Source organism: Hyaena hyaena, unplaced genomic scaffold, assembly GCF_003009895.1.
Source record: "Hyaena hyaena isolate Hyena2069 unplaced genomic scaffold, ASM300989v1 scaffold_1087, whole genome shotgun sequence".
Taxonomy (NCBI): Eukaryota; Metazoa; Chordata; class Mammalia; order Carnivora; family Hyaenidae; genus Hyaena; species Hyaena hyaena.
Window position 1 is genome coordinate 367168 of NW_024081700.1, and position 13262 is coordinate 380429.

At 52.2% G+C, this 13262-nt stretch overlaps 1 protein-coding gene across 1 annotated transcript in view; it reads right to left on the bottom strand.

Moving 5' to 3' along the window:
* The window catches only part of PCNT (pericentrin), a 122821-nt gene that overhangs the window by 9158 nt on the left and 100401 nt on the right, over positions 1-13262 (bottom strand). The window contains exons 38-44 of the mRNA XM_039222136.1: positions 12965-13148; positions 11676-11898; positions 11363-11513; positions 10334-10744; positions 6383-6597; positions 5466-5568; positions 4050-4223 (exon numbers count right to left, since the gene is read on the bottom strand). Of these exons, the coding sequence (XP_039078067.1) occupies positions 4050-4223; positions 5466-5568; positions 6383-6597; positions 10334-10744; positions 11363-11513; positions 11676-11898; positions 12965-13148 (1461 nt within the window). The remainder of the gene's footprint in view (positions 1-4049; positions 4224-5465; positions 5569-6382; positions 6598-10333; positions 10745-11362; positions 11514-11675; positions 11899-12964; positions 13149-13262) is intronic.

The following is a 13262-nucleotide window of genomic DNA, read 5'->3' on the forward strand; positions in this document are numbered from 1 at the left end:
CGTGGGCTGGGGCTGCTGACAGCTTCGTTGAGAGTAAAACACGGAGCTTTCAGGGCGCCTCGGGGGCTCAGGCAGTTAAGTGTCCGACTTTGGCCCACGTCGTGATCTTGCAGTTCGTGGGTTCGAGCTCCACACTGGGCCTGTGCTGACAGTGTGCAGCCTGCTTGGGATTCCCCCTCTCCCTCTGCTCATGCTCTCCCTGTCTCTCTCTCAAAGTACATAGATGAACTTAAAAAAAAAAAAAAGATTAAAACCTGCATCTTTTATAACTCCTCACATCAAAGTATGGAAGCCCCGGGTCTGCTCCCTGGTTGGACCCTCCTCCCCAGAACAGAGGTGCCTTTACTTCACCTCCCACGAGAGCTTCAAAACATGCAAAGCAAAACTGGATGGAGCTTGAAGACAGACAAATTCACTATTCTGTTCAGAGATGTCAGTCTCCCTCGTGGTGACTGCAAAGGAGGAGGAGGCAGCTCGAAAGGACACGTGAACGACACCACCAAACAGCTGGACAAACTGACTTTCATGGGACCCTCTGCCTCCACAAGAAACATCAAGTCCATCACTAACCACTGCCCCCCACTCCCTGCTGAAAACAACCCGTACTAGGCCCAGGTGGTTTCCAGGTTAGATTTTAACAAATATTTAAGAAAGAAAGAAATACCAGCTCTATGTAATCTCCTCCAGAAAATAAGCAGAGGAGAAATCATGTTTCAACTTATTTTATGAGGCCAAAACCAGACACTGACAATATAAAAAACAAAAACAAAAAACAACTCCATATTAATATCCCTCATGAGCCCAGACACAAAAATGGTCACAAAGTATTAGCAAATTAAATCGAACAATGTATAAAAACAGTAAGACTTCATGACTTAGTGGCGCTTTTCCTGGCACCACAAGATAGAGTCAACACCCAAAAATCAACATAACGCACCACGTTAACTGACCGAACAAGAAAAAACACACCACCATAGCAATAGGTGAACAAAAAGCATAATAAATTAAACATCTGTTCAGGATAAAGTCTTCACAAACTAAGACTAGAAGGGACCTCCTTCAGGTCAGGTCCAGTGCCTTCATGTGAGCACCTGCCCACCACCCTTCAGAGCGACAGAGCAAAGCCCCCCCCCGGACTGGGACCACACCTGCACAAGCACGTCCATGTTTGGAAGTCCAGCCTGTGCACCAGGCAAAAAAAGAAAATCAAAGGTATTCACATTGGAAAGAAAAAAAACCAAACCTCTATTCTCAGATGATGTAATTATCTGTGTAGAAAATGCTACAGAAACACTCAGAGGGTTAGAAAGTGAGGTTAATAAGGTCACAGGACAACTAAGGTCAAGGCAAACCTACAAACATTGATGTGTTTCCATACATGAGCCATGAATAACTGGAAAACAAAAAAAACATTTGAAAAGTACCATTTACAACAGGCCCCTGAAAAATGAAATATTTAAGTATAAAACTAACAAAATGTTTTTAGAATATGAATGCTGATAACTACAACACATTTAAGAAAGAAAATTTTATGGGGTGCCTGTGTTGCTCAGTCGGTCGAGCATCTGACTTTGCCTAAGGTGACAAGCTCATAATTTGTGGGTTCAAGCCCTGTGTCAGGCTCTGTGCTGACAGCTCAGAGCCTGGAGCCTGTCTTCGGATTCTGTGTGTGTCTCTCTCTGCCCCTCCCCTGCTTGTGCTCTCTCTCTCAAAACTAAATAAACATTAAAAAGAGAAAGAAAGAAAAAAATTTTAAGAGATTGTTCAGATGGAAAGGTTCAATACAGCTAAATTCAAGTATAGTTGACAGTCAAGTATACAGTCAAGATGTCAATTCTTGTCTAAACCTCTATAATAGCTTTACTGAAATATAATTCACAAACTATAAAACTTAACACTTGGGTTATTTCCACTTTTAGGCTACAATGAGCTCTACTGGCAGGAAAGTCTGTGCACAAGTTTTTATGTGGAGCTGCCAGTAAGAACAGCTGGTTTCCAAAGCAGCAGGCCCTTTACTTCCTGGATCCTCCCATGTTGATCTGTATGCTTAACATAATCCCAACCAACCAACCAGCAAGATTCTAAAATTTATATTGAAAGACAGAGGAACCGGATAGCCAAATAATTTGAAAACAAAGAAAAAAACTACAGCATTCCTACTGCCTGATAGGAAGCTGTACTATAACCCACACCGATCAGGCAGCTGGTGAAGGCCAGTAGAACAGAACAGACAATACACACACACACACACACACACACACACGCACGCACGCACGCTGTGGAGTGACTTCTGACATTGGCACAAAGACAAATCGATAAGAAAAGATAATCTTCAACGTGTGCCAAAATAACTGGTACCAACCAGGACACAGTAACCCTTGACCAAAAACAAGTAAAATCAAAATGGATCCTAGACCTAAACATAAGAAGTAAAACTACAAATCTACTGGCACAATCCATAAAAAAACAAATTGACCTTATTAAAATTAAAAATGTTGTTTTGCACAGAGTACTATCTATGCGAAGGAGACAACTCAGACTGGGAGAAAAGATTTCTAAAACACAATACACGAAGAATGGAGACACAATGAAATAAGAAAACGGTGCAGTTTAAAAGTGGGCAAAGACTATTTGCAACAATGTGGATGGAACTAGAGGATCTTACGCTAGCAAAATAAGTCAGCCAGAGAAAGACCTGGCATGATTTCACTCATATATGGAATTTAAGAAACAAAACAGATGAACATAGGGGAAGGGAAGCAAAAATAAGATAAAAACAGAGAGGGAGACAAACCCTAAGAGACTCTTAAATACAGAGAACAAACTGAGAGTTGATGGAGGGGCGGTGGGTGGGGGGGTGGGCTAGATGGGGGATGGGCATTGAGGAGGACACCTGTTGTGATGAGACCTGAGTGTTGTACGTAAGTGATTAATCACTAAATTCTATTCCTGAAATTATTATTATGCTATGTGTTAACTTGGATTTCAATGTAAATACACAAACAAATAAATAAGAGTAAACAAAAGTGTGCAACGACTTTGAAAGGGCACGTCACCGATGCCACTGTGCACTGGGGGCGCTGGAGGGAAACACAGCGCCAGCACCTACTGTGAAGATGCACAGGGACCTGACTCCCAGCTTCTGCTCAGGGCAAGGGACACGGCGCAGCTACTGGGCACCGGACAGGGTTCAACAGAAATGAGACAGGACACGGTGTCCCTTCTGGGTATTTGCAGCAGAGAAGCGAGCCCGGCTCACAGAAGCCTCCAGGAGCACCGACCACAGCTGTCGACCCCTGGAAGCAGGCCCGCGATCGCCGGCAGCCAGACGGCTGAAGTGAGGCGGACCTGTGCACAGAGCGCTGCTCGGCAGCACGAGGGAGGAGCTGCTGACAGGTCAGCGCCATGACTGCTCCGGAGGCGCCAGGGGAGAAGTGCGGGGCCTCCAAAATGTCACAGCCGGTGCGGGCCCACCTGTGGGCACCCGGGGGCAGGCAGACCACAGAGCCGGGCTGCGCCTGCCAGCAACGGGAGCACGATGTGCTGCGGGGCCATGTGCTCTGCTACCAGTGTGTTCACATGGGGCGCGAGAATCCACACGTGTGTGTGTGTGTGTGTGTGTGTGTGTGTGTGAAAACTCAAATGGCATTTTACTAAGGGGCAGATTTTACTGCCTAGAAGTTAAAAAAATTAAAAAATTTTTTCATCATAAAAATAAAATCACAAACATGACAGTCTAAATATAAAACAAATTCAGCATTCTAAGAAAAAAGTCTATCGAACTACACAATCAGGAAAATTAGAAGTCATTTTCATTAGGTAAAAGTCAAATAAATAGATTTCTTTTCCTGAACGTGTATCAAACATCATCTCCTGGCAAGAGTCACACACCTGTACACAAAGCGGAAAACCTGCTGAAATGTTAACGAGGGCACCCGGCCCCCCGAGGTCAGAGCCCACGGCAGCTAACTGGGAAGAGCCGGCACGCAAGCCCACAGCCCGGAGAAGCCCGCGACACGCCATCCCCGAGCAGAAGCGCCAGTACGTACGCTCCGCACACGGCCCTTGGGCAGGTGGTGCTTCAGGGGTGTCTCCAGCTGGGACAGCGCCCGGCGCAGCTCTGCCTTCTCCTGGGTCACCGTGCGCAGAGCTCTCGTGAGGGAGTCGTTGTCTTTCAGCAGGACATCCACCAGCTGCACCTGCAGCTCCGCTGGCACTTTTTTCTTACAAAGAAGAAAAAATAAATGTATACATGTCTTTTGTTAAAAAGGTGCACACTTTAAGGGCACCTGGGGGGCTTAGTCGGTTGGATGGCTGACTCTTGATTTTGGCTCAGGTCATGATCCCAGGGTTGTGAGATGGAGCCCCGCACTGGGCTCTGCGCTGGGGGTGGAGCCTGACTGAGAATGTCTCTCCCTCTCTGCCCCTCCCCTGTTCGTGCACGCTCTCTCTTATTCTAAATAACAAAATAAAAAAAATTTTAAAAAGGTACACACTTTACGTATTTTTACTGTTGGTTATTTTCAGGAATTATAATTTTATCCACATTCAGGGTTTGGTGGCATCTGGTGGGGCCAAGGAGAACTGTCCATCTATAGGAGGGAAAACAGCAAGTGACTGTACCAAACCGACTCCGGACAACACCGGGCTGCACTCACAGGGCCAGCCTGCTCCACACACACTTGCTCACGGCTCTGTCAGCAGAGGCGGCACATAAACGGCACACTGTGTGTGAATCCCAGAGGGTTCCAACGAGTAAGTCCCTTAACACAGGTTAGTCACTTCCATGATCAGAGTCGTGCTCAGCCTACGGCAGGCAGCACAGGACACCGACAGAGGCTCTGGTAAGGAGGGCAGGACGCCCCACCCTGACCCCGAGGCTCAGCAGGCGTGAGGTCCTCTGCTGCCTATGTGCACGATGCCTTCACAATAAACGTGATGATTCCACAATTACCAAGGAATATCTACCAGGAATTTTTGTCAGCAACCATGACTTGTTTTTTTTTTTTTTTAAATGTTTATTTATTTTTGAAAGGGGGGGAGGGGCAGAGAGAGAGGGAGACCTAGAATGTGAAGCAGGCTCAAGGCTCTGAGCTGTTGGCACAGAGCCCAACACAGGGCTCGAACTCATGATGACCTGAGCCTAAGTCCAATGCTTATTAACCGACTGAGCCACTCAGCTGCCCCAGCAACCACGACTTCTAATCACCTTCCTGCACAGCAATACCTTCCCGCGAAGCTGCCAGGGGGCTCAGGCTCTCAAGCCAGGTGTACACGGAGCAGGCTGGGCCAGGAGGGGTCCCGAGGCAGAGCAGCCCACGCCTCTCTGGAGGGAGTGCCTGGGCACTTGGCAAGGACACGCGGTTTTCTGGGGACAACATGTGGCAATGCCCAAGAAGATACCTGCTTCCGTGTGGCAGTCGGGGAGGGATAAAAGGAACGGCAGAGGCGGCCCCACCTCTTACCTGGGAAGAGCTGGGCGCACTCAGCTCAGACTTGAGTTCTTCTAACGTGTGCAGTAAGGATGTCACTGCTTTCTCATTTGATGACGTCCAATTGCTAATTGTCCTGTGAAAATAAACAGGCACTTAGAGGGTTCACCCAGGTCCTGACTGACAATTACCCGCAGCCACTGGGAGCTTGTGGAGAGAGGACAAAGGGGTCCAATGCAGCCCCTAGGGGGACTTATGACCGCTTCCTCACGCCAAGCCCTGTCCACAACAGGGACGCGGGGCTCCTCTAATGACAGTGGTGACCCTGAGGTGGTGCAGCCTCGTGCACGAACAGTCTGAGAAGCCCAGCAACCGCGAATCACAATAGCTCCTGGAGTGCTTAGGCCCCGAGCACTGCTTTTCTGCTGGGGTCTGTGTCGAGTTTAATACACTGTCCAGAAGGAAAGTCTGCTCAGAGTTCATGCTGCTGTATAAACTAATCCAATTACACACGGGGCAAGTGTATTTGCTGAGTTTCCATGCATACAGGAAAAGGCAAACATTAATTTGATTAATTATACTGTTAACACTCCTGTCGGTCCCTCAACTGTACAGAGGCACCCCGGTCACGTGAGTGGTGGTCCTGAGGGCCGCGGGCAAGGTGGACATCACTCGGCCTCGGGGCTAGACCCTCCGGGGGTGAGCAACTGTAAAAGGGCGTGAGGAGAACAGATCTAAAACAAACTTGAATTTTTCTCTCATATTAGAATAGAGAAAACACAATTCTGTCAACCTCTCTCAGGAGAGTGCTGCCCACAAATTCATTGAACATGTGGCATGAGAAACTGGAGTCTGTGGCTTTAAAATAGGGACGGAAATCAAACCCGCACCCGCACCAGCCCGCTTGGGCTGGGAAGAGGCTGCGGCGCGGACGGTGCCCACGGGCTCACCTGTCCACCGTCCGGCTGACGAAGCTGGTCAGGAGCCCGGCGGCCCAGAGCAGCTGCTGCCGGACCTTCTCCAGGCCAAGGCGCTGCTCCTGCAGCCGCGCCGACTCGGGGCACTGGCGCTGGTGGGCCCCCTCCTTCGCCTCCAGGTCCCGAACCGTCCGCTGGAGCTGCCGGATCTTGTGTTCGTCACGCTGGCGCCGCAGTTCTAATTCTCGCTGTGGTCAACGGCAAAACAACAGACGGGCCTTTCGTGCGCACGTTCCAGAAGCAGAAAGCACAGCGCGGCCCTCAGCAGGGGGCAGTCCCCGGCCGGCACCCCCCACACGGGGCGCAGGGTGACCCCACCTCAGATGGGGTCTCGGCATTTCTGAGAACGATCAGGCTCTCACCAGGGTGAGGAGGGGACGCCACACGCCAAAGCAAGGAGACTTCCCAGGCCCCAGTTCTGGTGCCCGACCTCGATGAGCGCACACACACACCAACACACTGACACGGACAAGAGCCTGCACTAAGTGCAAACCGCCTCCCCTGTGCCATGCCCTTCACCACGGAGTGTGCCGGGCGCCTGGGAGAAAGCAAACCGTCACCAGCTTCCTGCCCGACACGGGGATCTGAGCCCCTCCAGGGAGACAGAGGGGGTCACACGGTGGAAACCCCTCTGGGCGGCCATAAATGCGGGGGGGGGGGCCGCGGTGGGGGGGGCACCTGGTGGAGCTTCCAAAGGTGAGGAGGCCCCAGGAGAGGCAGGAGGCGGCACGGGGTCTACGGTCACGCAGACAGAGCCCCGCTGAGTTGGGTGGGAACCCCGGGTGCCCAGAACCCGGCCTGGGCCACCGGCCATGCGGCCCCAAGCAGTGCAAGACCACAGGCTCTTCCTGGCGTCACCTCGATTAATGTTCCAGCCTCGTGAGGACACAGGGATTGTTACTTTTCTGTTTTCCAAGTTAGGAAAGCAAGACACCAAGAAACCTACAGGTTCATTTTTATAAGTAAAATAAAAAATAAAATAAATAAAATATTTAAAAACGTATTTTTAAAAACTTAAACCATCTATAGTGAAAATAACACCGAAAGGACTACATCAATCACTTAAAACTCTTTCCAAGATGCATAATGAAGAATTACTGATCTAACTTAGGGAACATTTTCTTTGCAGTTTTTAAGCAATCACATTACCACTCATTAAAAAAAATTAAAATTAAATAACAGGGTTTGTCTGAAAACTTTAGAGATGGTTTGGGGAAGTCCATGAGAAGCACATGAAGGCTCCCAACCACTCTTGCCAAGGAGAACAGGTAAACACACACGCGCGTGCACGCACAAAATCTGGAACATGTTTAGGGGTCCTGAGTGAAGGCAGCTCACCTGGGGCTCGACTCTACTTGCCTCCTTCATAAAACAATGTGGGTTGTCCCCAGCCACACAGCACCCACACTGTCACACCTCCAAACTACTCCTGCCTTTCCAAGACTTTGGGCAATAAAATGCAGCCACTACTGCAAAGGCCACTTACGCCACTGCGAAGACCACATACCACAGCAAAACATATTGCCACTGACACATGCTGCAGCAGGGATGAGCCTCGAAAACACCAGGAAAGGAGCCAGACAGGAGAGGCCACGCACAGTGTGGTTCCTTCATAGGAAACGTCCAGAACACGCCAATCCACAAACAGACCATAGACTCGCAGCGGCCAGGGCTGGAGGAGGAAGAGACGATGAGCGCTAACGGCGTGGGGCTCAGGGTGGGGAGGCGAACGCACTCCAGAGCTGGCTGTGGTGATGGGTGCACAGCTCCGAGTTTGTACTAAAAACCGCAAAACATGCAATTCAGGCTGGTGAACCCCGCGTATCTCAGTAAAGCTATGAAAACATACTGATCACACTCTCCGCATGAACTTCCAAAACGTATTTTATAACATTTGGGCAGCTGATTTACCTTTGTAACACTTAGAAATCTAGATTTTTGATTTGAGAAACACATTCATTTCTCAAATATTTCACAGCAGGTTAACCACTGAAAAGACCAGGCTACTGGTCTTCCTCATGTGTTTTTAAAAACTTCTTTGCTTGGATTTTCACAATTTTCAGTGTTTAAAAAATATTTCTAGGGACAGTTATGCATCTGACTTCGGCTCAGGTCATGTTCTCATGGTTCGTGGGTTCGAGCCCCGCGTCGGGCTCTGTGCTGACAGCTCGGAGCCTGGAGTCTGCTTCGGATCTGTGTTCCCCTCTCTTTCTGACCCTCCCCTGCTCATGCTGTGTCTTTCTCTCAGAAATAAATAAAACATTAAAAAAATATATTTCTAAACAGAGCAAAACATATATCAATCCACATGAAGACAGAATATAATTTTCTCAGAAGTAAAGGCTTCCGATTGACATAAATGTATCTAAAAGTAACATTTTATCCAAAACATAAGAGAGGAACACACGCAACCTATAAGGCACAAATCATCCCAATATTAAAATCAAAGACGCCACAACCGGGGTTGGGGGGGGAGGGGGACGCCTTGGGGCTCAGTTGGCCAAACGTCAACTTTGCCTCAGGTCATAATTGCAGGTTCGTGAGTTTGAGCCCCACATTGGGCTCTGTGCTGACAGCTCAGAGCCTGGAGCCTGAGTCTGAAATTCTGTGTCTCCTTCCCTCTCTGCCCCTCCTCCACTCATGCTCTCTCACTCTCTCTCTCCCTCAAAGATAAACATAAAAAAAAAGACACCACAACTTTAAAAGTACAGATCAACATCCCTTATGAACACAAATGCAGAATCCTCAACAAAATACTAGCAAACCGAATTCGGCACTATATAAAACAGAATCCTACACCAGTCAAGTGGGATTTACCCCACGAGGGCAAGGCTGGCTCCACCAATGAAATCCAAACAATGGGAAATGTGACATCAAGAGAATAAGGGGCAAAAACCACAGATTTCAAGACACCAAAACCACAAATCCAATGCTCTCGTGGCTGAAAATAAAACAGCCTTTTCAGGCTGAATGAAGCAGGCACATGAGAATCTCCTCTGATGAAGGGCGGCTGTCACACCTGGGGGCGGAAGACGGGGGTGGGCCGCAGCACCTCCACTCAGCACTGCAGGAGAGGACCAGCAAAGAAGAAGCAAACCTATGTCTATGTGCAAGTGACATGATCACATATACAGAAAACGCCCAAAGAACACATCAAACAACCAGGAATAACAAACAAGTGTAGGCGTAAGATGCAGGATCAATAGAACAGCTGCACTGCTCTAGGCAAGGGGCGGGGGGGGGGGGGCATCTGCACATGAAAGGAAGAAACCAGTTCCACTCAGGACATCAAATGATAATAAAACACTGAGGACCAACAGCACCAAAGCGTAAGGCCCGTCACCTGAAAATGGCAAAACGTGTCTGAAAGAAATCAAAGACCTAAACACATAGACAGACTTCCAACCTCACGACCCGTGGGGATCACACTGCTGAGGAGGCTTGGCCCCCTAAAGCGACCTGCAGAGTCAGTGCCGGGCCCCAGAACCCGACGGGCCCAGACACCCAAGTCCTGACAAAGAACGAGGTGGGAGACTTGCACTTCCGGACGCGGAGACCTACAAGCTGCGGTCACCAGGGGGCGGCGGAGGGCAGACGCCCGCACCAGCGGGACCAAGGAGCTGCCCAAGGTCAGGCCACCCCGCGGCGCTCCCGCCCCCTGGCTGGCTGCTGGGTGCCGAAGGGCCGGCACGCGCTCACCAGTCTCTCCTTGTCCCAAGTCTGCCTCGTCTCCGCGTCGGCCCGGCCGGGCCTCGCCTCTGCTCTCCTCCTTGCGTCCTCGCGTCCTTCCCTCGCAGCCGGCCTCGCCCGGGAGTGCTCTAATCCTGCCTGCTGCCGTGCGGGACTCTCCCCCTCTCTCGGCAGACCAGGCCCCGGCTCCCGAGCCTGTGCGGGCTCCACGGCGGAGGCCTGTGTGCCCCTTACCTCCTTCTCCCTCTCGATCTCCTCACGCTGCTTCTGCACCTCGGCCGCCAGCTGCCGCTGCGCCTGCTCCAGCCTCGCCTGCAGCTCTGCCGCGCGGGACTTCTCATCCTTCAGCTTCCGGAGCAGAGCGCGGGGCGCGGGGGCCTCCTGCGCTCGGCTGCTCAGCTGCTCCGTCAGGAGGCGTTCGTGGCGCAGGGCCGCCGCCAGCTCCAGCGACCGGCCCTTCTCGGCCTCCAGGCTGTGCCGCAGCTCGGACAACTGGCTCCGCTCCTGCGCCAGCAGCGCCTCGCAGCGCGAGGCCTCGATCTGCAGCTCCTTCTGAAGGTTGTCCTTTGCCGTCTGCTCGTGCTTCAGCGCCACACACAGTTGGTTACTCTGGGCGTGCTGCTTCTCCAAAGAGACCCTTAACTCCTGCACCAGGGAAAAGATGGGAAACAGCAAATCAACAGAAGTGTCAAAACAGTTTTCCTGCCCAAGTTTCTGTTCATATTCTACAACCTAGCAATTACACAGGTACAAGAAGCCTGTGTAACAATTCTTTGGTTACTCTGCCATTCTTATTCAGGGACGAAGTACTTCCTTGAACCAGCGCTCAGTAAATGCACACCGGGGTCCTAGATTCATTCTCCCCTCCCTAGAACCACAACACCCTGGACACTCAGACACACAATCTGTTTGCACCGAGCCACAGTCCTCCTGTGGGTGGAAGACGGTTCGCCCGGCCCTGGGCCTGAGGAACACAGAGCACCTGTCAGACCCGTGCTCATCAAAGCTGCCAATTCACACACACGGCTTCCAGCGCACAGGGAAGCCAGGGCACTGCCATTTATGCAGTCTGACACGCGCTTCTGAGGCTGTGCTCCGTGCGGCCGGACAGCGGGGTTGTGAGCAGCCGTCTGCTGCTATGAAGACACTGCTGTGTCAGACACGGGCCTGCTTCGCTGCTGCTACGCCCTGCCGCCAGGCGCGTGACTACAGAGGGGGAGCTGGGCCCTACGGGGGAAGCCCGCCGCCCCAGCCCCCAGGCACCTCCAGGGTCTTGGAGCTCTGGCCCTCCCTCTGCAGGTGCTGCAGCTGCTCCTCCTCCAGCCGGCTCTGCAGGGCGCGCTCCTTCCCGCGCTCCGTCTCCAGCTCCCGCAGCGCGGCCTTCAGCTTGTTCTCCTTGCTGTCCAGCACAGACCTGCGCGAGGGAGACAGTGACACGCCAGGCCATGGCGCCTGGGCGGGGGACAGGCCCCGTGCACCGATCACAACACGCGCGTACGCCGTGTTCCTCAACAAAAGCCGCGGACAGAACCGGGGAGCGGGAGGTGCTGTGCGGGAGGAGGGTTAGGGCCCCCACCTCAGCTGGAGGACCTCCTTCTGCGCTTCGCTGAGGGACGCCAGCAGCCTCTCGTTGTCCTGCTTACACTCGCGGAGCTCTGCTCTTAAATCTCTGACGACGGTCTGCTCTACCACCAGGAGCTTCCGAACGCTGCTGGCTTTCTCTTGCTCTTCATTCAGCGTTTTCTGGACGTCACTTGCTATACGTTTTTCCTGCTCAACCTTATATGCCAATAACTCAACTGAGAAAGACATTAGAGGAAGTAAGATACCATTACTTGTGAATCCTGGGTGAGCTGCACAAATGATTTCACAAATTGCAAACAAACCAGCACAGAGAGGGGGATGTATTTACTCTCTGGGAAAATGATTTTTTTAGGCCTACAGCCGGGACACGGGAGGCTCATTCCCTCCAAGCCTCAGGGCACCCAGAGTGGACAGAGGATGGGACACGGCCCCCCAGGGCCAGTTGTTTGGGTCTGGGGTCTCCCTGGAGGCAGAAGTGAGGGTTGAGCCAAGATGGATGTGCAGGGAGACCAGGTGTGACCATCCCCGCAGTTGTTCTGAGTCACCACGTCACCCGGCACTCCGACACTTCCCGACAGAGACCAACTTGGCCCTCACAGTTTCCCGGGAGAATTTCCCAAGACTTAGGGAAGAAATAACCCTGCTTCTCTACATTCTCCCCTGGAAAAAGAAGGGGGAGAGACGGCCAATCTTCCATGAAACTGGCAGTACTCCAACCCCAGAACTCAAAGACAGGAAACTACACACCATAGCCCTCACGCGTTTAGATGCAAAGTATCAGCAAGTCCAGCACAGAAATGTGCATAAGGTAAGGCAAGGCACTGCAAGGCCTGGCCCATCACTCGGCACCCAGCACTTAGAGAAGGGGCTGTGAGGGCGGACAGAGGGTGTGTGCAGAGATCACTGCTGGCACCCTGTGTGAGGGTGAGACGGGCGCCTGTGCTGTGGCCGGACGCCTGCTGTGGCGGCAGTTGAGAGCCTAACCAGAGCATTTGATAGGAGGAGGTGGCAGGCGGGAAGGAGAAAACAAAATGATTCTTATTCAGTGATGACGTGAATATCTATAAGAACATCCCAAGAAACCTAAATTAATGTAAATGAGTACAACCCCCAGAGACTCCCAAACGCGGTCCTGGGGCACCCGGCGCTCACCCTGATACCGGCCCCCCAATGCCCAGGTGGCACCACACTGTCGGTTCTCTGGGGTTCTGCGAACCGAGAAATGCCGAGGCGGAAGGTCCCCACGCCCCGGGACCCGGAGGGACCAGACCCGGCGCCCACCCTGCCTGCGCAGCTGGTGCTCCTGCCGGCTCCCGCGGGCCTCCGCGCTGGTCAGTGCCACGCACAGCTGCTGCAGCTTCTCCTGGTTCTGCAGGTGCGTCATCCGCAGCTGCGCGCGCAGAGCCTGGATCTCGGACAGCAAGCTGCTCCGGTCTGACAGGCGAAGGTGCTCCAGGGACTTCTCCTGCAGGCCTCCCCGGGGGCGGGGCGGCAAAGGAAGGGGAGCAGGGTGACAGACACGGCCACGCGGGGGAGCGCCCTGGGGCGCCCCTCCTGGACCGGAGAGCAGGGAGCACAT